Below are 23,902 nucleotides of genomic sequence, written 5' to 3'. Positions count from 1 at the left end.
TGTGGGCCCAAACACCACTCCAAAATCACTTGTGGAGTTGGTGATATGATATTCAGTGGTAGAGTGCCCAATATGGACCAGGCACTGGGTTTGATTCCCAGCACTGCAAAAACAAAAAACAAAACAGAACAAAAAATCACTTGTGAATTCTAGGGGACCTTGATTATAGAAAACCATCAGGGGCTGGGGATGTGGCTCAAGCGGTAGCCCGCTCGCCTGGCATGCGTGCGGCCCGGGTTCGATCCTCAGCACCACGTACAAACAAAGATGTGTCCACCGAGAACTAAAAAATAAATATTAAAAAAATTCTCTCTCTCTCTCTTAAAAAAAAAAAAAAATGTCAGGACAGGGACAAAGTTGACTGGGTTTGTAGCACCTAAGTCATGTGTCCAGTTTAGCAGTTTTGCTTGGTCAGTGCCCAAGGTCAGTCCTGCTGGCTGATTCACAATCAACTCTTTGAATCTAGAATCTTGAAGATCTAGACCTTGAAAACCACTTTAAGTCAGGTGCAGTGACATGTACCCCTAGTAGCAGCTCCTCAGGAGATTGAGGCAGAAGGATCATTTGAGCCCAGGAGTTTGAGGCTAGCCTGGGCAACATAGTGAGAACCTGTCTCAAACAAACATGCAAACAAAAAAGTTTCTGCCACCCAAAGGGCACTGTCTGCTGGCATCCAGCTGGATTTTCCAGTTGCTTCTTCCACTTACTTCAAACTAAAGTTTCTAGTTTCTCCCATATCTGAGTCATTCCTCCTAAGATGGACTGATTAATCTTCCAAAAGTATGTTTCTGATCCTGTCAGTTCCCTGCTTGGAAACATTCAACCCCTTTCCCTACAAAATGAAGACCAACCTAAGCCCTCGTGAGCTAACTACACCTCTCATTCTGCAGCCTTGTCTCCTTATTTCCTTCACCCCATAACTTTTTCATGAGCACTTTTTGTCCTTGCGTTTCCCTGCCACTCCTACAACAGTTCTCCATGTTTTAATTTCATTATCCCTATCTGCCCAGAAGTGGTCTTGTTTCTGAACTCTAAAAACATTATTGTTATTTTATCATTTTGCAATCCCTGTTGATTAATATAAATCTGTACTGTTCCAGTATGATAGCCACATGTGGCTATTTAAATTAAGGTGGGTGAAAAAATAAAGATCAAACTATAGAAAATGGAGATGGAAAAATTCAGTTCCTCAGTCCACTAGTAACATTTCATGTGCTTGATAGCCACATACAGCTAGGAGCTACTATGCTGGGTAGTGCCAATACAGAATATCTACATCAATGCAGAAAGTTCTATTGGACATGCTGTTCTATACAATGATCATTAATGGCTGCTAATATCCTAAAGAGGAACTACAAGATTTATTACATAGCTCCTGATAAGATATGACACGTGTATGTTGTTACTGAAGACACAGTCTCATTAAAAAAAAAAAATCAAACTTGAATCTAGTCAAGCCTTTAGATGTAGATGGGTACTCTTCCATACATGGTGGCTCTTCCTGCCAGGCAGTGGGATGGGTGGTGATATTCACTTCTTTCTGCTTTTCATGCTTTGTTATTTCATAGTGTACAAAAGGAACGGAAATGGCTCTGTTACTCTAGAGAACACTCCCAGCCTCTCAATTTCAAGCAGCACCCCCACCATCTCTTTGCTGGGGTGTGCAGAGTCTGAGCCAAGTCTCTCAGCCTGAGGGACTTAATATTACAACCAATTTTCTGTATTTAACTGGCTTCTTTACAAGATAACTGTAACTGGGAACAGTGGCACAGGTTGGTAATCCCAAACTCAGGAGGATGTGGCAGGAGGATTCCGTGTTTGAGGATAGCCTTGGCAACTTAGTGAGACCCTGTTTCAAAAATAAGAAGGGCTGGGGATGTAATTCAGTGGTAGAGTACCCCTGGGTTCAAGCCCAATACTGCAAAAATAAATAAATAATAAATAAAAGATAAACTGTAAAAGAAAAGAAACTTGAGAAAAACAATAGCAATTTATGGAGCTGATTTGGATCCTCAAATCACCTTCAAATAACTATATAAAAAGTTACAAAACAACTAGGGGAATTTGAGCAGTAATTGGGTATATGAGACCTGTTAAGGGATTATTAATTTTTTTTTTTTTAAAGAGAGAGTGAGAGCGGGGGAGAGAGAGAGAGAATTTTAATATTTATTTTTTAGTTATCGGCGGACACAACACCTTCGTTTTTTTTGTATGTGGTGCTGAGGATCGAACCCAGGCCGCACGCATGCCAGGCGAGCGCGCTACCGCTTGAGCCACATCCCCAGCCCCGGGATTATTAATTTTTTAAAAAAATATTTATTTTTAGTTTTAGGTGGACACAATATCTTTATTTTTATGTGTTGCTGAGGATTGAACCCAGTGCCTCATGAATGCTAAGCAGCATACTGCCCCTGAGCTACAACTCCAGCCTGGGATTATTAATTTTTAATGTATATAAATGGTAGGGTTTTTTTTTTTTGGTAGTGCTAGGAAACAAACCCAAGGTCTCATGCACAATAGGCAAATGGTTTACCACCGAGCTATACCCCAGCCCTTGGGATGTTTTTAAAAATCCTTATCTTTGAGATGCATATTGAAACATGCAAGGATAATATATGACTGAGATTTGCTTTCAAGAGTTCAGGTAGGGGGAGGAGCAGTATCAGAAGGGTATACATGCAACAGGACTACACCTGAATTGATGGTTATTGGGTGACTCGAATGCAGAAGCTTTATTGTCCTAGACTACTTTTTGTATGTTTTGTTGTTTTCCACTGAAAACAAAAATTCTGTTATTTTATTGGGCCTATGAATTCTTGAAGTTCCCTAAGGTATGTATTTACACACCTTAAAAATTAATCATCCCTTAGGCTGGGGTTATAACTCAGTGGTAGAGTGCTTGCCCAGCCTATGTGAGGTCTTGGGTTCAATCCTCAGTACCACATAAAAATAAATAAATTGAATAAAGGTATTGTGAAAAAAATTTTAAATTAATCATCCTGCCAGGCAGGGTGATACACGCCTGTAATCACAGTGGCTTGGGAGGCTGAGGCAGAAGAATTGTGAGTTCAAAGCCAGCTTCAGCAAATATGAGGTGTTAAACAACTCAGTGAAACCCTATCTCTAAATAAAATACAAAATAGGGCTGGGGATGTGGCTCGATGGTCAAGTGCCCCTGAGTTCAATCCCTGGTACCCAAAATCATCATCATCATCATCATCAACCCTTAACAGATCTCATGCATCCAATCATTGCTCAAATTCCTCTAGTTTTCTTATAACTTTTAAATATATTTAGTTAAAGGTGATCTGAAGATCCAGATTAGCTCCATAAATTGTTGTTGTCTCCCCTTCTTTTACTATACAGTGTATCTTTTATTTTATTTACTGCTTATTTATTTTTATACTACTGAACTTGAACCTGGGGTTGCTCTACTACAGAGCTACATTCACCAGCCCTTTTTATTTTGATGCAGGATCTCACTAAATTGCTGAGGCTGGCCTCAAACTTGTGATCCTCCTGCCTCAGCTGCCCAAGTTGCTGGAATTACAAGGATGTGCCACCATGCCTGGCCCCTACTGTATCTTGACACTGTTCAACTAGGTAACTATTAGATTAACGTCTAAGAGGAAGAAATGAGCTGTTTTCTGAATGACTACTTGTAGCTTTGGTATATTGGAGAGCCTACACCAGACTTGTAACCTCAACATTTTCTCTCTCACACAACACTCTGTTACTGAGGACCCTCAGGGAGGGGCATACCCCCTGCTAAAAGGAGAGGATTGACTGAAGGCCCACCTGTCCTGACACTGAAATGTAGAGCTGACACTGAAAAACCAGCAAATATACTAAAGGTTCTGATAGGCTTCAAGTCAAGGTCCCTCATGGCAGTTTGTTGCCTGCAAACTCAGAAATTCAACACACTTGTTAGGACTGGGGCTGCCTGTCCGACAGGTTGTACCTTGGGCAGGGCTGTACATGAAGCCAGGCCTCCAGCCCATACTTCTCATCTCTAATTATTGACAGTTGTTTGAAGACTTTTATCCTTAGTTACCAAGAACATTATCATGGCTATATAGGTGCTTCCCAAGAGGCCAGACCAGTGTGACCACTCCCCACCCATTCACCTCCCATGACACAGACATGAAGTTCAAACTCACAGTAATATAAAATCATTTGTTTAATTCTAAATCAAATCACTTTCACAACAGTGAAAATTAGTGACTGGTCAAGGTGTGCCACTGTACATATTGCCATTTTCTGATTGTGGTTAGGACTGGGTTTTAATCCACGAAGGTGAAAGGAGTGTGGAGGCTGAGGGGCACAGAAAACATATACAAAAGAAAGCTGCCTTGGCAGAGGGATAACTGGTAAGCCTACAGAGAGATGGTGGAAATGGGTCCTGTTAGGCTGGACTAACAGTCCCAAGTTGGCTTTTCTGCCCCAGAGCCTTGAAGAGGGTGAGTGGGACCTATTAAATTTACAAAGGGCACATGGCCAACCTGGCTTTGCCAATAGGTTCCTGGAATATCTTTGCTGGTGGAGTTTTCCCGGGCTCACTCCAATTCATTAAAGAATCCAAATGAGTTGTCATCCTACCCACAACTTTCTTTCTTCTGGAAACCCATTTCTGTTTTCTGATTGAAGTTCTCTCTCTCTCCACTAGTTGGGGCCACTGCACTGAGAGATGCCATCAATTGCCTCTAGAGCAGATACTCCAGGGGCCTTTGAGACTGGGGATCTCCAGAAGGTGATTTAAAGAAGTATTATTGAGGGGGTGCCCAAGAATGTTTAAAATCCATCAGGCACATTGTAAAGTTGGTGGCTTATTCCTACCAAGTGGATTCAGCAAACGAATCACTCAATACTTTATATTTTATCTGTTTAAACACTGAACTCTGGCATTGGCAGGTGCAAAGGAGAAAGGGTCTGGGACCATGCAGAAGGGAGGATGGCTTCCCTTATCGTCTTCAAGGTCTTGGTTTCCTTAAATTATGCAGAGCCATATCTAAAAAAAGCACCAGGTGGGGCTTTTCTACTATTGCTAGTGGTGAGCCAGGAAAGTGTGGACTAGCAAAGTGAGCCAGAGGCCCCAGCAGAAGTCCATATCCTTTCACCATCAATGTCTCTAGAAAATTAGATGAAGCCTGGCAGGAAGAACAAGAATTATCCCACCAGGTAAACTGCCCTACCTGCCTAGCACCACACTCCTACTATCAGATTCAGATGAATAAGTTTATGAAATCAAAAAACATAACAAGAACTTAGGAAGAATCATTTCCCCTGGATTATACAGGAAAGATCATCACATTTCGCCACTGTGCTGAGATTCCCTGGGCCCTGCTACCTGGCTTTACAAATCATTAGAGGTTGCCTGATCAGGAGGCACATGCTTCCTTGGTTTTAGCACACATACAAGGAGTTTTCAAGGGACTCTATCAAGCCACACCAAAATCAGGTTCACAGATGGGTTTTTCCCCAACCTGCCTCTTCATAAAGAACAACTTGGCTTCTGATGTGGTTGTCTTCCACAAGCAGCTAGGCTGACTTGATAAAGCCTCCAGTTTCCTCTGGGCAAGTTCTGGGAGAAAAAGCACTCAGAGTTTCTGTGGCCTAGGGGATAGGGCCACTTGTTCCAGTTGTTCCTGTGTCAAAGCTCTGAATCCCACCAAAGGCCCAACTCCAGGTCATTTCTAATGCAGTCCCAGTTTCAGCAGTAGTATAGGCTTTTTGCCTCTGGCAAAGAGAAGCAGATGCATAGTTTTAAGGGGAAAGCTGATGGGAAATTTGTGAATGAAGCGACATGTCTCATAAGGGCCAATCTATACCAGGAAACGAAGAGGTCATTCAAGCTGCTCTCTGGGGCCAGAAAGTAAGGCCTAGAGCCTTGGGATCTCTGGGTCTCTGGTGAATTCATGAAGTGACTTTAGTTTCAGCTGCTGTGATTATGATCTTCCTGGGACAGTAGATTCTGTATCTCTGCTGAAGAAGATGTGCGGGGCGTGGGTGCAGGGGGACAGAGCAGCACTGGGATCTGGAAGCTTTCCAGGTTCCACTGGCTTCAGAGGCTACTTAACAAGGGAATTTAAAGAGATGAAAGAAAATGTTCATAAATACCATTTGGTTCATCTCTTTGTTTTTGTATAAAACTTATGTGAAATTGCACTCTGATAGTTTCTTTCTTCCCACTTCTTCCCTGTGCAGAGTCAGGACCTGCTGAGTTGGCTGGAACAGGATTTCATGGTGCTACCCATGAGTGGGGACTCAACACCAAGGCCTGAGATTAGAGAAAGGTGTTTACAGCAGTGCTGATACTTGGGAGTACTCGCCAACTGGTCTTAAGTTCCACAGCTCTGATGAAAGAGCAAGACTCCTTGAAGTGTTACTGACCCCACTGTTTCCAGAGGTCAGGGTTAGCCAGGAAGCCAAACACCAGGAGTAGGGGTGGCACATCACCAATCCAGAGGACCTGCTGTGGATATAGACAGGAGCCTGGCATTAGGCAATCAGGAGCCAGAACATGATCACCAGGGCCACAAACAGGAAAAGGCGTGACAGGAACTGCTCATCCACATACTGGGGTGTCCCAGGGACAGCTGGAGAGACAGGAGGGAAAAGAGAGGCTGTTAGAAGGCTCCAGTTGTGCACACTACCCTTTTGGGTAAGAAGTCAAGTGCGTCAATCTTCATTTCTTCTTCTTTTTTTAAAGTTAATTTTTAGTGTGTATAGTACTAGGGACTAAACTCAGGGTCTCACACATACTAGGCAAGTGTTCTAACTGCTGAGTTACATTGCCAGCCCTTTCTATTTTTCATTTTGAGATAGGGGCTTACTAAGTTGCCCAGGCTAGCCTTGAACTTGTGATCCTCATGCCCCAGGCTCCAAGATCACTGGAATTACAGGCATGCACCACAGTGCCCAGATAAAAACTGTGATTGCATAGGGGCAAATAAAAAGATCCAAAGTCTGATTGTGAAACTAACTGGAGAATCCAGGGTGAGCCTTGGATCAGGTTAGAAGGAAGCAAGCTATGAGACAGATTCCTGCTGCCTCCCCAGAAATCCACTTTTCTGTCATTTTGTCCTTCCTTGGAGAAAATAACATGTGAACAGAGGAGAAACTTTCCAGGTGGATAAGATAAGGAAGAATACACCCACTGTCTCTTGATGCTACACTGCATTCCCAAGTTAGGTGTTCTGATGAATTCATGTAGGCAGGCAGTCAACAAACTCTTATTAACTCTTATTGATTGCCTGCTATATGCCAAGTACTAGAGTGGCACAGGGAAAAACTAGAATGACTTCTGAATGGGTTATCATCTCTAGAGTGTAAGTTCTTTACCAGAACAATGCATTGGTCACTTCTGTACCTTCCTTTGTGCCAAGTGCAAACAATGAGTGCAAGCAGAGCTCAATTGAGCTTAACATCTCTGTAGGCCCTATAATATAGATCTTGGCTTCAGTGTCAGAGTGTGGTAAGAGTCCAGGGCATTCTCCTGACTAACTTGCTCAGCTGGCACTGTCAAGCAACTGGAAGAGAAATGAAGCAGCAGGTGGCAGATATAGCATGATTTCTAAAGAGCCAAGACTTGGACTAGCCCATGTTGTGTTGTCAGGGAAGCTGGACAGAGATGCAAAAGAACAGAGGCCCTACCTCCTTGTGCGTTGCCTCACTCCTTCCTATCCCAATATGGTCAAAATGAGGTACATGTACAGGATTAGGCTTTTCCTCAGTTGGGTATCATTTATTATCATTTTTCATTTTACAGACATGGGATATGTCTTGGAAAACATTATTGAACATTTTCTGATCTGTAAAACAGAGTCATCTGTATACATTTCTACATGGTGGTTGTGATGATTCCTTCAGTTTGGAATGAAAGCACAATGCATGTGCCTAACACCTGGTAAGTGCTCAGAATACTGGCATGAGTACCAGTAACATAAAAAGAATTTAAGACACTTTGAAAAGGCTGGCTATACATACAGTGACAATGATCTGTAATTTATATATTGCTGAATTCCAAGGAGCTTTCAAGCAGGATTACTAAAATATCTTCCTGATTTCTCAAGAAAACAAAACTTACCTGGAGGAGGCCGCCCATCATTTATGTTAAATGCTGTGGCAAATATCCCAAAAGGAAATGCTCCAATTCCAAAAGACATCTGGAAGCCACCATCTCCAAATCCAAATCCTTGAAATCCCTATATGGAAGAAAAGCAATTAAGAGGAGGAAAAATGAGCATGCCTCTCCTATACATATCCAATGACACATCTTACATGCTCTATTTTATATAGAACCTTACACTCCTCCATACTCTCTGCCACCTATTTCCAAGGGTAAGAATCATCTTTTTTTCCTATTTAGATCCCCAAAGCAGAGGAACTTTGGTGGATCCTCTGTCCATATAGCCTTAGCTCCAAGCTATGGAACTGTGAATATGCCAAAAAAGAGAAGATTATACAAAAGAGAACCACTGTGCTGATGAAACTCAGGTTCTTAGGACTTAAGGTTCTTATTCTAGAGTCCCACATTAGTTAGTTTAATTTTCTACATGTTCTAGAGTCCCACATTAGCTAGTACAATTTTCTACATGTTATATAACACACAATTCAATTACCCCCACGTCCCATTACAAAAGAGTACCAAAATAAGCTATAAATTATTTGTAATAGCAAAAAGTTGGAACCTAATAGGCCAGAAATGGAAGTCACGATCAAAATTATGATAACATGCTCCCCAAGGACCATTGTGCTGACTTATGTAGCCAAACAGAAAAACTCTTATGTCCAAGTTATCAGACAAAATTGTTTGGACATCATGGTCACAAGTACATGACAACATGTAGACAGGATATCAACATTTTCTCTCAAAAGTATTTTTTGTGGGGGAGGGGTGGTTTCTGGGGAAAGCTAGGAGCACTCTGCAACTGAGCTACATCCCCAGTCCTTCTTCTTCTTCTTTTTTTTAGTTGTAGTTGGGCACAATATCTTTATTTATTTATTTTTATGTGGTGCTGAGGATCGAAACCAGGGCCTCACACGTGCTAGGCGAGCGCTCTACCACTGAGCCACAGTGCCAGCCCACTTCCCCAGTCCTTCTAATTATTTATTTATTTATTTATTTTTTAATATTTTATTTTTTATTTACTGGTGGACACAACATCTCCATTTTGTATGTGGTGCTGAGGATCAAACCCGGGCCGCACGCATGCCAGGCAAGCGTGCTACCGCTTGAGCCACATCCCCAGCCCCTAATTTTTTATTTTGAGACAAGATCTCACTAAGTTTTTGAGGCCAGCCTTGAACTTGTGATCCTCCTGCCTCAGCCTCCTGAGTTGCTGGGATTACAGGCATGCCCACTTGCCCAAAGTTTTTTTTAATATTTTTATTTAAAAAAATTTTTTTGGTTGTTGATAGACCTTTATTTTATTTATTTATATGCAGTGCTGAGAATCGAACCCAGTTCCTCACACATGCCAGGCAAATGCACTGCTTCTGAGCCCACACCCATTCCCCTCTTTTAATATTATTATGTAGAATTTTTATAAATCTAAATATTTAAATTTTTTTGTTTCTAAAATTTAAAACATTTTAACCTTTTCTGATTGTAAAAATAATACACGCTGTTACAAGAAATTCACACATTATGGGAATAACTGAGCAAATCAGAGGTTTCTATTTACCCTTGGATCCTCCCAAATAACCACTGTCAAAAGTTTGGTATACAAAGTATGAAATATGATATTTCAAGAACTATGTAATGTTTTGAACAACCTACAATAAAAATTAATTTAAAAAAAAAGTTTGGTATATTATCCTCATTTTTTTTTCTATGTGTCACTGTATCATCTTTCACATGAAAAGATTCAGTAGAAACTATAATATTGTGAGTAACTCCCTTATCTATTTATTTATTTTTGTGCCAGGGATTGAACCCATGGGTGCTTAACCACTGAGCCACATCCCCAGCCCCCCACCTTTTTTTTTTGAGACAGGGTCTCGATGAGTTGCTTAGGGCCTTGCTAAGTTTCTAAGGCTGGCTTTGAACTCATAATCCTCCTGCCTCAGCCTCCTGAGCTGCTGGGATTACAGGCATGTGCCATCATGCCCGGCAGTAACTCCATTTTTCTAAGTGCAAATTCTGTGTCAAGCACAGTGTTAAAACTCTGGGACACACAAATCATGTTTAATTCCTGTAGTAGCATCATCTGCACTTTATAGAGACCAACTGTGGGTTGGAGAGGTAGAATAATCAAGGGGTAGAGTTTAGATCTAAAAGTAGGTTAATCTAACCTAAAAATTACTTTACACACCTTATTTTTTTTTTCTCTGCCCCTGAATCCCTAACAAGATCTATTTATACACAATGGAGTATTACTCTGCATTAAGAAATGACAAAATCATAGAATTTGGAGAGAAATGGATGGCATTAGAGCAGATTATGCTGAGTGAAGCCAGCCAATCCCTAAAAAACAAATGCCAAATGTCTTCTTTGATATAAGGAGAGTAACTAAGAACAGAGTAGGGACGAAGAGCATGAGAAGAAGATTAACATTAAACAGGGACGAGAGGTGGGAGGGAAAGGGAGGGAGAAGGGAAATTGCATGGAAACGGAAGGAGACCCTCAGGGTTATACAAAATTACATACAAGAGGTAGCGAGGGGAAAGGGAAAAATAATACAAGGGGGAGATATGAACTGCAGTAGAGTGGGTAGAGAGAGAAGAGGGGAGGGGAGGGGAGGGGAGGGGGGTAGTAACGGATAGGAAAGGCAGCAGAATACAACAAACCCTAGTATGGCAATATATAAATCAATGGAAGTGTAACTGATGTGATTCTGCAATAAAAAAAGAAAAAAAAAAAAAAGATCTTTAGAACAAATGATAATAGAAATAATAAAATCAAAAAAAAAAATATTGGGCCAACCATTTTCCAAAAAAAGCTGGTATTTGTGAAACTTTTGCAAATTACAAAAGTGTCCCATACTGAGCAGCCTAGCATCTGACTCCAAACTTCTTGCTATGTAGCACTACCTATAAAACCTAATAGGTGATTTAGTTAGAGGGCAAACCTATAGGGAAGAAAAATATTTTGTTTCCATCCCCTTGCTGCACAAATGCCTTCTTCTCAGACCTAGCATGGTTGAGTCTCCTGGGACTGAAGTTGCCTTACTGGAAAAGGTGCAACTGTTTCATCAGGAACCACAGCTTCACTGAGTGCAATCCTGAGGACTGACCTTCCTGCTTCCCTTCTAGTAACATCTATGTGATCTCACAAGTCCTCCCATTTGGTGGGTTTATGTTTCTGGGGCAGAGTATGCAAAATACATTGCATCACTAGAGGCTGCAAGTGCTTGTGAATGCTAGAGGTGGGCCCCAAAGTCTTCAAGGCCAGGGTCTCTGGCTTCCTGGGGCCTTTGATTTACATTAGTTGCTAATGCTTCATGAGAAGTTAGAGCCTAAGTTTAAAGAACTGTTGCCTGGAAGTTAAGAGTGGGGACTTAAATACCAGCCAGATCTGTGTTTTAGTCTTATGTATGGCCCTGAACAGGTCACTTCACCTATATGGGCCTCAGTTTCATCTTTTAAATGGGTTAGTGGGAAGTTTAAATGAGATCATAATATAGTTTTATAATTTTTTTTTAATTTTTTAGAAGTAGGTGAACACAATACCTTTATTTTATTTATTTATTTTTATGTGGTGCTGAGGATTGAACCCAGGGCCTCGCACATGCTAGACAAGCGCTCTACCACTGAGCCACAATCCCAGCCTTATCATATAGTTTTTCCCATTAACAATCATACACGTGTTCATTGCTAACAGGCAATACAGAGAAGACACTCTTAATTTCTATCAAGAACCCTGACTTGGCCAGGTGCAGTGATGTACACCTGTAATCCCAGCGACTCAGGAGGCTCAGGCAGGAGAATCACAAGTTCAAAGTCAGCCTCAGCAACTTAGTGAGACCCTGTCTCAAAATAAAAAATAAAAAGGGCTGGGGATATGGCTCAATTATTAAGTGCCCTGGGTTCAATCCCAATAACAACAACAACAATAATAATAATAATACAAAACACAATAGATCCATGACTTGGGGGCTAGGGATATAGCTCAGTGGTTGAGCACTCACATAGCCTGAGAGAACCTGGGTTAGATCCAAGCATTGCACCAAAAAAAAAAAATAATAATAATAATAATAATAATAGTAATAATAATAATAATAATAATACTTAATTCAAGTTAGAAAAAAAAAGAAATGTGTACAAAGATCATCATTGTAGTTTTAACTTACCTATTTATGGTACTGAATCCAGGGTTGCTTTACCACTGAGCTACATCTCTAGCCCTTTTTATTTTTTTATTTTGGGATGGGATCTCCTTAAATTGCTTAGGATCTCATCAAGTTTCTAAGGCTGTGATCCTCCTGCCCCAGACTCCAGAGTCTCTGGGATTACACTACACCCAGCTAAATCTACTCAAAATTTTATCTGAGCTTGGCATGGTAGCACATGCCTGTATTCCCAGTGATTCAAGAGGCTGAGGCAGAAGGATTGAATGTTTGAGGCCAGCAATTTAGGAAGGCCCTAAGCAAATTAGCAAGACCCTGTTTCAAAATAAAAAGGACTGGGAATGCAGCTCAGTGGTTAAGTGCTTGTAGGTTCAATCCCTAATACCAAAATCAAAACAAAACAAAACAAAACAAAATTGTAAACCCATCAGAATATTTAAAAAATATTTTTTAGTTGTCAATGGACCTTTATTTTATTTATTTATATGAGGTACTGAGAACCTAACCCAGTGCCTCACACATGCTAGGCAAGCGCTCTACCACTGAGTAACAACCCCAGCCCCCAACAGAATATTTTTAAAATAGAAAAAGAAAAGGAAGCAGCTAAATTTTTAATGAAGGATTAGTTACATAAATTATGTTGGGTCCACACAACTGAATACTAAATAGCCATTATGTCAAGTATTAATGGGAAAGTATCTTCAGCAAAATCTTAAGTTATACTGTTGGAAGTCTTTAATTTCTTTTTTGTTTTTAGAGAATTTTAATATTTATTTTTTGGTTCTTGGCAGACACAACATCTTTGTTTGTATGTGGTGCTGAGGATCGAACCCAGGCCGCACGCATACCAGGCGAGCGCGCTACCTCTTGATCCATATCCCCAGCCCGAAAGTCTTTAATTTCAAATGGTATGAACTACACAAGAACAGGTGTCTTTGCTATCTATGTTCAGTGATAAATCACCCGGAACACATAAGTCTACTATTTGTAGAATAAATATATATTTTTTTTTCTGGACACAATACCTTTATTTTATTTACTTATTTTTATGTGGTGCTGAGGATCAAACCCAGGGCCTCATATGTGTGAGGCAAGTGCTCTGACACCAAGCCACAATCCCAGCCCCAAGAAGTTTAAAGGAGTAACAAAGGATTCATATTATAAAATAGATCAATGTAAACACAATGAATAAAATTTATGTGATTATAGAATTACAGAAATACAGCCACAAGCAGGGTATAGTGGCACATGCCCACTTGAGAAACTGAAGCAGGACGATCAAAACTTCAAGGAAAGCTTCAGAAATTTACTGGAACTATCAGCAATTTAATGAGACCCTGTCTTCAAATAAAAATAAATATAAGTAAAAAGGACTGGGGATGTAGCTCAGTGGTAAAGTTCTCCTGGGCCAATCCCCAGTACCAAAAACAAAAAGAAAGAAAGAAAAAGAAAAACACATGCACAATAACCCTTTCGCTTTGTTAAAAGAAGAAAAATGAAAAAGGAAAAAGACCACATTTCCAGCTGTTATTTCTGGATGATTATTTTCCCCCTTTCTCCATTCTGTATTGTACAAGTTTTCTTTTACTTTTATAATCAAGGGGAAAAAAATATAGGGTCAATAGAGAAATTTCTAAAGCCATGGGCTTTCTAGAAGCTTCTCCTTGAATGTTCCTTACCCCTCTATTCTCTGGCTCTGGCCTCTGGCCTTGAGGACGAGGAGGAGTCTTCTCTCTGAAAAAGAAACAGTATAAAATAAGTCTATTACAACATGATTTGAGTTGCTCACTATGAGAACTGGAAGCCAAGAGGGTCAGGGCCACAGCCATCTTTCCTGCCCATAAACTATGTAGGATAAACTAAATGCATACTCTTATTTTACCTATAATTATTCCTCTCAAAAGGTATTCATTAGACTGCACTTCAGGCTATTCCTCTTACAGAGATTCTGACCCATACTGGTTATTGATGATAGTCATCGTCTTCCCTGGACCTATAAGATACTGGGCTCATAGATATCAAAAATCCCAAAGCCAAACTGAAATTTAACAGCTGAGAGTACTGAGATTCAAGGTCTCTCTGCACTGTCCTTATTGACTTTAGCTTTACCTCTCATTACTCTTGGGTAAAGACCCCATGCTATTCTTTAGGCCTCAGTCTCAGCCCCTCTGATCATTTAGAAATGCCTGACTGAGGACTTGTTACATATGAGGCCCTAGACAGAATAATAAGACTGACAGATCTTATTCTTGAGGTAATGATAATTTCAAAGGGGATTCATCAAATCATAATGCAGTATGAGAAGGATTACCAGAGAATGATGAGAACAACTCATGTGGGAAAAAATGACCACTTCAAGAAGGAAGTGACTTTCAAGCTGCTCATAAAAGATGGGTAGACATTAGAGAAAGAGGTAGGAGTGGAGTGCTGGTTTGAGTAGGAGTAGAGAAGGCAGAAGAGGCAGAGCAGAACTCAAACACAAAGGGTAATGAATGTGAAAGGGCAGGTTCCTTTAGGAAAGGTCCAGTATTTGGTGTACTGGGTATGTTGGGATGGGAGGGATGGGAGAAGGTAAGTGACATTTCAGGAAAGGTTGGAGGTAACAAACCACGAAGGGCTTTCAGTACTTGTAGAATGCTGCAGTCACCCACATCTCCATTTCTAGAAATTCTGAACTCCACAAAGTCACCCAGACTGCTTATTCCCCGTCCCTCCACACTTTATACATCATTGCTGAGCAATTTGAGACTCTCCTGCTATATACACAGCCTGCCTCGCAGGCTGCAGGGAGTGCTCTTTCACAGCACTTTGCACACTTGCAATTGTGGTGTCTTGTGCACTCCTGGGTCCCCAGGCCCAGCATACTGCCTACTGGGTAAATGACACTCAGTGGTTATCTATTATAGTCCAGTAAGTGGCCACTCCCTCACCATAACTGGCTGACTCTCATTTGGATCAGACTGCCTCAGAACCAAGTGATCATCAAGCACTAAGTAAAGGGTGGGGTTTGGGGGTGCTGAATGGAAGTGAATTAATATCCAAGGAATGAAGTAGGTATGAGAGACATTCAAGTCCTCACCTGGGATCCTGCTGCCCAGTGCTGCCCCTGCCATAGAGAGGGATGACCTTGTCTCGGCTGATACCAGCTTTGCAAACTGGACACACCTGTCTATTAGGTCTGGTCTCCAGCCACTGCAAGCAGGACAGAAAAATGCATGAATGGTTGAAGGCCCACCACAGAATGATTAGAAGCAGTAGGAGAACATGGGCCAGAGGCCTCAAATGGGAAACACCAGCAAAATCAGTAATACCCTGAGAAACCTGACTCTGATTCCTGTACCTAGTACTCAATAAATAAATAAATATTTACTAGTGGCAAAATTGAAATTGCCTTTAAATGCCATAATAATTAAATTCAGCTTCTTCATGCTTTCTCTCTCTCTCTCGGGGTTGCTAGCAATACAGCAAGGAGGAGCTGCAAGCCTCAAGCTGCCAAGGGGTCTGCCATATCCAATCTCAGGTTAGACTACTGATGTGAGTATAATGAACTTTCCATTTTTCCAGGCTGGGAACATAGCTCAGTGGTAGAATGCTTGCCTAGCATGTGTGTGGTGGCCCTGGTTTGATTCCCAGTATCACAAAAATAAAGAAGTTAGTTTCCACTTTCCCCAAAGGGTCAAGTGTATTATCCTTATGTAAGTGATATTTTTCTTTCTGTGATTTCTTATTTTTACAGCATTTCCCCAACAACTATGTGTCCTAGACATCAGCACCTGAACATAAGTAGATCATTTTCTGGTGATTTACCATGTGTTAAAGAATATATTTAGTTCATTATCTAAATTTGATTTTTTATAAACTGTCAGTAACTTTTGCATTCAATTATTTCAATATCAATACAAGGGGCTGGGGTGTGGCTCAGTGGTAGAGCGCTCACCTAGCATGAGTGAGGCACTGGGTTCCTCAGCACCACATAAAAATAAAATAAAGATATATGTCCACCTACAATTAAAATATATATGTACATATAAAAAACAACAACAACAAAAACCCCACAACACCCTGTTTTGGGTTTCCCAGGCCCTTTCATTGGTAAAAGACATTTTGTTTAATTTTCTTAAAAATGAACAAACAAGCTAGCAAGATGGCACACGCCTAAGGCGCATGCCTGTAATTCCAAGCAATATGGGATGCTGAGGCAGGAAGATTGCAAATTCAAGATCAGCCTCAGCAACTTAATGAAGCCCTGTCTTGAAAATAAAAAATTAAAAATGGCTGGGTATATAGTTTAGTGGCAAACAAAACAACAACAACAACAAAAAAAAAAACCACATACACAAACAAAAAAATGATTAAGAAAAGACACTGTAGTATCTTTATAGACATTAGATAATTTATACATATTTTTTCTCAAGTTTTATTTTTGATGCTAGGGATCAAACCCAAGACCCTGCACAAGCTAAGCACACATCCTACCACTAAACTATACTCCCAGACCTTAAACATTTATTTCAGAACATAAATAATTGCATGTTTAGATCCAATGATATGAAGTTATATTATAAATGTGTATCTAGGGCTCAGGAATATAGAATTGGCAGCACTTAATGATTTTTATATCCCACTTTGTCAATCTATCAATGGCTCCAAAACTTATGTGCTGGTCATAAGCTCACAGCCAACATGTTCTATGAGGTTCCACTATGGTTAGAGTGCTCAGCCCTAAGTCCCTCTTCTTTCTCCCATCAAGAGTCTGAGGCTCAGGCTGGGGTTGTGGCTCAGTGGGAGAGTGCTCGCCAGAACATGTGAGGCACTGGCTTCAATCCTCAGCACCACATTAAAAAAATAATGAAATAAAATCATTGTGTCCATTTACAACTAAAAAAAAAATATTAAAAAAAAAAAAGAGTCAGGCTCTAGCAATCTGAAACTTATCCTCTCCTCACATTCCTAAGTCACCTATGAGTGTGGTCACCTACAAGTGTGGTGTTCTACTACCAACAACCATGGAGACAGTCAGCTGGCAGTAATTATTCACAGGCAATTATGAATATCAGGCCCAGCTCTATCTCACCAAGATGGTATCTGGGTCTTGGTGAATACTAATTGGTCTTCACAATGAGTGAAAACTGGGAAAACAGACTTTCTTCCTTTACAAAAGCTCTTTGTTGCTACCAAAATAAAATTTACCCCTTCTTAACATTTTCAAGAACTTTAGGGCAAGGGTTGTGGCTCAACAGCAAAGTGCTTGCCTCACATACTTGAGTCACTGGGTTTGATCCTTAGCACCACATAAAAATAAAAATAGAAAAATAAAAAAGAACTTTAAAGGTAGGAAGTACTTTTTATAGATGGAGAATCTAAAAAATAAAAAGGACCCAACGTATTATCAAATCTAGCCCAATTCACAAATGAGGAATTGAGATCCAGAGAGGTGGTAACTGGCTAAGGCTACAATGACCACTAGTAGCAAAATCAGGACCATTTTGGGTACCACAATAACTCCTTATTTCGTCAAGTGCCTGTCAGTGGGCAGGTGTGTAAAAAGGGTTGAGGGGTAAGCATGCAAATGAGCCCAGAAGGAAGGGAGATTGCAGATTCTGACAGCAGTCTCCTGAGACAAGGGCTGTCTTGTGCAACCATAGCTGATGAAAGACAAGAGTAAAATGAAATGCATCTTACCTGATGTAAACATGGCCAACTGCCAGAGTCCCCAGGGTAACCAGCCATCAAGGAGAAGGTTAGAAAGGGGAAAAGGAAGAAAAATGCTTTCATTAGCAGAAACATTTGATGAACAAGGTAGGAACATCAGAATGGGAAAAATGGGGGAAGCGGGGGCATTGTGTCCCCACTGAGGTTCTGCAGGAATCATTGGCATCAGAAACTACAAAAAGACTGGGATAAAAATCACAGGAAAAACAAAATAGTGAAGACAAGATCTGAGGCGTCACAACTAGGATCCCACTACACTTGCAGACCTGCAGGGCCCAGACCACCCAGATCCAACTTCTCTGAAAGTTAGCCTTCGAAAGGTTATAGCATCTGAAGGAATCCAATAAAAGCTAAGCATTCTCTGCAGAAAAATTCATGGGAGCATTCTTATGAAGTACACGCAAGTGTGCGTGCATACACATACTATTTTACACCTAATTTCAGGCTCACAAGAGATAATTCATGCCTAGTTTAACAAAATCTTTAGGCTGTCCTCACTTTGAGAAGACAAAATAAAAAGGACAGGAAGTAGCTTAAAAATCCATAAAAACATTCTAAAAACATTTAAGTAATGGAAAGGACAGGGAGGCTACATGGCAGAATGGGCTAGCTTTAGAATGTCTCATTTTTCAAAGGAGAAAAAAGCCAAGACTCAGAAACAAGCAATTACTTGTACCAGGAGTGAAAACCAAGTTTCCTGACTTATACTTCATTGCCCTTTCAACACCCAACACTGCATACAAAAAAATTATATCTATAGAATTAAAGGAAAAAAATCATTCAACTCCAGATTCTTAATACTTCTTTTCTCTCTCCCCCTCATTGATTAAATAGATCAACAAATATCTATTGTTGGGCTGGGGCTGTAGCTCAGTGGCAGAGCACTTGCCTAGCATGTGTGAGTCACTGAGTTCAATCCTCAGCACCACATAAAAATGAACAAATAAAATAAAAGCATTCTGCCCGTCTACCACTAAAAAAATTTTTTTTGTTAATATTTATTAATTAATTAATTAATTTATTTTTGCATTACAATTCTTAATATACCATTATATCATAATTTATCATATCTCTGATATATAAGGTATGTTGACACCAAATAAAATCCATATGCTTCACGAATTTGTGTGTCATCCTTGCACAGGGGCCATGCTAATCTTCTCTGTATTGTTCCAATTTTCGTGTATGTGCTGCTGAAGCAAGCACATGGATTTTTTTTTTTTTTGGTGGTGCTGGGGATTAGAACCCAGGGCCTTGAACACACAAGGTACCACTCTACCAACTGAGCTATATCCCCAGCCTCCCCGCAATTTTTTTTTTTTAAATCTATTGTTTACCTACCGTGTGTCAGGACAGTGGAAAATGTGGATGTCCTTGCACATCGTGTATCTTTTCTAGCTAAGTAAAACTTGTACTCAGAGGATAGCTCCTTTCCCAATTCTGGAACCAATTTAGCTTCAAAACTAGATCTACAATTTTTCTAGACATAATAGAAACCTCACATCTGACTTCAACATTAACCTTGGGATGCCATTCTGATCTGATCCAAATGCAAGGCACCCTAAAGATCATGGCAGATCTTCACTAGCAGTTCTCTCAAAGGCTGTCCAGAAGTAAAGGTGAATGAATGACCCTCAGAGGAAAGTTCAGGATTATAATGATGGGGAGTCCTCCTATTTGTTAAGCAACGATTGTGGCCAAATAGTTTTTTATTTGTTAATGGTACTGGGTGATTATGTTAACCTACCAGGGTGTATAATTATTTCCATTTTACAGATGTAGAAACTAAAGCACAGAGAAGCTATCAGATTTTCCAAAACATATACCACCCAGTCTGGAAGCCTAACGTCCTTTTAGAATCTATGTTCTTTCCAATGGTACCTGACCTTAATTCTGTCACTCATTTTAAATGTGGTTTTATGGTACTTTGAAGTATCTCCAACTTCTAGGATAAGGCTGATTACTTACAACTATTTCTATGTAAAACTATGATTAGGGTGAGAGACTTGAGAACAAAATCTCTGCCCCATTCTATTAATAAATCAATAAATTTATTTTTTACACAGTTGCCAATTTAACCTCCTCTAAAATACTGCTTAAATAACCCTTTCTTCACACCATTTTCCTGCTCAAAAGTATTCATTAACTCTATATCCTCTTAAACAAATCTGGGTTTGATAATTTGGCTGAACTCTCTACAACCCCTTGTTTCCTCATCCAGGGTGCTTTGAGAAGTATAGAAGGAGCCTCAGGGTCTCAGATGAACCCAATAGTGCACATGCCTGTCCCTAGAAATGGCTGAGCTTAGGTTAGCACATATCTTTCACCTTTCCTGCCATTATTACCCCTCAATGTTCAGCTCAAATCTCAAGAGAAAAAAACAAAACTCAACATTCACCCAGATTCTCAGAGCCAGCAGGTACTTCTGTAACCACTGAGGCTGGAACGGACACTGACCCTGCCACTTTATATTGTTATGTATGTACACACACATAAAATATAGTAACAATTATGGTCATGGCTGACACGTAGTATTTGCTGCATATTTGTGAACAACCCTATAAAATGAGGCAGAGTGCAAGTAAGCACTTCGTCCCAGGTCATCTGGTAAGAAGTGGTAGGATCAAGATTCAGAAGAGGGAGTCTGGCTCCCTGGTCCTTGCTCATAACCACTATACTCTGCTGCCTCTAGGCTCTGCACAAGTGGCAGGTAATAAGTGCTTACTAAATGACATCATTACTGAAGAGGTAAGGAGCAACAGCCTAGGATGGAGATAGGATTTGTCCAAGGTCATTGAACTCATAAGGAACAGAGCTGGGACAGAAACGCAGGTCTACGAATCCTTGAGCCTGAGTGTCTCAGGACCCAAAGTGTGTGAGAAACCATCTTTCCAAAGTTGCCCAGAGCCATAGTCTTTCCAAACTTGGCAGGGTTTGGATGGTAGCGGGGGTACTAACCAGAAGAGATGGCCACACAGGCTGATGACAGCGTCCTTGGCTGTGTCCAGGCATATGTTGCACTCAAATGTACTGTCCTGCCCTCCACTCTCACCAGCACCATTGCTGCTCCCACTGGGTCCCCCTGCACTGGAGTTCTCAGGGGATGTAGAAGGTGAGGGCCCCTTGTTTGCCATCTTCGATGGTCAGCAAAGCTTTGAATGAAGATTCTCTCCTGGAAAATCCTGAAAGGCAGAAAAACCAATTACCAATTTCTGTAGCCCACTTTGCCCACATTCCATGTCAATACCCCATCTTCTCTCAGTTCTAGAAGCTGATTACGCTGAACCCCTGAGCAGATTTCCCTAAAGGTATCAGGAATCACAGCTGTGGAGCAGTGCCCATGAACATGGCCCAGAATATACTTCACAAATTCACAAACGGCAAAAATACAGAGTAGCCTCCAGATGGTTCACCATTGGAGCTATCTCACTTGTCTCCATATTCTCCTATAATAATCAACCCAAATGATAAATACATGCTCAATTAAAATGAACCTTCAAGCTGTCCTCTAACTTTGAACAGATTCTATATATTGTCTAGGAGAGGGGAATCTGCTTAGGATTATGACTGGTATATGCTAGAATTTATATAAAGGAATTCCTGTAACTGAAAGATTAGGAAGCTAGGAGGGACCAGATGATGATTTCTTACAATGCAATCTTTTTCATTCCCTTTTTTGTCATGCTGGGGTATCATCTACCTTGTTTTGTTGTTTTTTTTTAAAGAGAGAGTGAGAGAGGAGAGAGAGAGAGAGAATTTTTTAATATTTATTTTTTAGTTATCGGCGGATACAACATCTTTGTTTGTATGTGGTGCTGAGGATCGAACCGGGCCACACGCATGCCAGGCAAGCACGCTACCGTTTGAGCCACATCCCCAGCCCCCATCTACCTTGTTTCATCTAAATCTACCAACATTTTGGCCTCAGTATATTTAAAGAGGAAGTTTATGTCACTGCTGTTAATGGAATATCAGTATTACTGGTAATGAAAAAGATAATTACAAATATAATGAAGAAAAATTTTTACCCTCATCACCTAAAGTCACACTCATGATATACTCTGGGTAATTTTGTCTTAACATTTATTTATTTATTTTTATGTGGTGCTGAGGATGGAACCCAACACCTTACATGTGCTAGGTAAGCTCTCTACTGCTGAGCCACAACCCCAGCCCCATTCTGGGTAATCTTGATCTGACCTACTCTCTTCAGGAAAATGCAGCCTGACTACTGTGGAGCTGAGACTGGGATTCATGATACCCTGTTTGTATTCAGATCACTGTACCACCATAGAGCAAGCTGGCCATTAGAAATAGACCACTATTGACTACCACTTCCAAGTCAAAGAACTCAGCAGGAAAGCAAGGATGATGAAACATTAAGGGATATCCAGAAGAATCTGTCAGGAGCCAGATCTGGCTATCCTCATCATCTCAAAAATTCTAAGCAGAAAATGTGGGCTGACTACCATAGTCATAGTCAGAGAACTGAAGGTTTGGATGCTGGCCTCAGCAAAACCTCCAGTTTGCTAGTGGTTTTGAGAATCTCCCTTCCCCTTTTCTGGCCATACTCTTCTCACTATAAAATGAGGCACTGGACTACATGGTCTTCTAAATACTGTTTCTAGCTCTTAGACTGCCACTCTGGATCATCTCACTTACTTTCTCCAAAGCAGATAGCTCCTCCACACGTCTAGGACTCACCAATGTAGCACCAAGGGACCACCCTGATTTTAGTTTCCAAAACACAAGAAGATAAGGATCAAAAAGCTGCAGTCTTCTCAGATCAAGAAGCCTTCCACTGAGTCTTCACAGAGCAGGCTCATGAGCATCTCTCAATAAGACAGCAGCTCAGTGATTTGAACAGGGAGAGGAAGCCGACTCACCACCACTTTTTCACTCAGTTACATCATTTAACATGAAGTCCCAGAAGAACAGTTGGCTGCTGACAGTACCAGTGCCTTGTTGGCCTCGGTTCCAAAACCTTTTCTCTGACCAAGAAACCTTCTTCTTCTACATATACATCTGCTCTCTTAGAATCTAAGGCTATAGCCTTCTTTTCTAGTCATTCCAGCTCAAAAACCCTGAGTACTTGACCGATGTATGTTCCTTTTTGTTTTGTGTGTTTGAGGTGCTGGGGATGGAAACCAGGGCCTCATGCATGGGTGGCAAGCCCTCTAGCACTGAGCTATGTCCCTAGCCTGTGTTTCCTTGTTCAAAAATTTTATCTTTTAAAATTAAGAACAACAGTAAACAGATGAAGTACAGTCACGTTCACCAATTTTAACAACAGCCTCCTAACATGATGCAGTAGGAAATACACAGCATCAACAAGGAAGCATTTTTGCCTTAAAACACAAACTATAGGGCTAGGGTTACAGCTCAGTGGTAGAGCACTTGCCTAGCAAGTATGAGGCACTGGGTTCGATCCCTAACACCACATTCAAAACAAAACAAAACAACAGCAAAAAAAAAAAAAAACTAAATAAACAAAACAAAGGTATTGTGTTCATCTACATTAAAAACAAAAACAAAACACAAACGAAGCCACAAAAATGAATTATTGTACCCATTTATGGAAAATAAGGATGCATGTATTAAACAATTCTGGAGAATATATTCAGCCAAATCCAGAAATGTGGAACTTCCTATAGGCTAAGTAGCCCAAGCTCTCCAAAAGTTAAATAATATAGGTGGGGAGCAGAGTTAACAAATTGAGATATGAGATATACCAGACCACTTGCAGTGTGTGGACCTCACTGGAACCAGATTCAAACAAACCAACTATTAAATTATACTTGTAAAATGACTGACAATAAAATCAACCTAGTTGACAATAAAGAAAAGACATTTATTTGGGGCTAATGAGGATTACAATCTAAGAAAACAGATTTAAGCAG

General features: G+C 40.5%; 1 protein-coding gene and 1 non-coding gene across 3 annotated transcripts in view; both read right to left on the bottom strand.

Moving 5' to 3' along the window:
* Positions 1-4,162: 4,162 nt before the first annotated feature.
* Positions 4,163-23,902, bottom strand: part of Rnf185 (ring finger protein 185) — a 36,843-nt gene continuing 17,103 nt past the window's right edge. Inside the window, exons 2-7 of one of the 2 annotated variants that reach the window (XM_076865557.2) lie at positions 20,961-21,184; positions 17,973-17,991; positions 15,370-15,482; positions 13,970-14,024; positions 8,087-8,204; positions 4,163-6,596 (exon numbers count right to left, since the gene is read on the bottom strand). In XM_076865557.2, coding sequence (XP_076721672.1) covers positions 6,499-6,596; positions 8,087-8,204; positions 13,970-14,024; positions 15,370-15,482; positions 17,973-17,991; positions 20,961-21,136 — 579 coding nt within the window. In that variant the 5' untranslated portion in view covers positions 21,137-21,184 and the 3' untranslated portion in view covers positions 4,163-6,498. Of the gene's footprint in view, positions 6,597-8,086; positions 8,205-13,969; positions 14,025-15,369; positions 15,483-17,972; positions 17,992-20,960; positions 21,185-23,902 lie in introns of those variants that run through there. The other variant, XM_076865565.2, reaches the window with a different exon arrangement.
* On the bottom strand, positions 19,102-19,208 carry LOC143384493 (U6 spliceosomal RNA). Its single transcript, XR_013089344.1, has one exon. It is a non-coding gene; the product is annotated as a U6 spliceosomal RNA (small nuclear RNA).

Source organism: Callospermophilus lateralis, chromosome 1, assembly GCF_048772815.1.
Source record: "Callospermophilus lateralis isolate mCalLat2 chromosome 1, mCalLat2.hap1, whole genome shotgun sequence".
Lineage (NCBI taxonomy): Eukaryota > Metazoa > Chordata > Mammalia > Rodentia > Sciuridae > Callospermophilus > Callospermophilus lateralis.
This window is presented reverse-complemented; position numbering and strand designations above follow the sequence as displayed.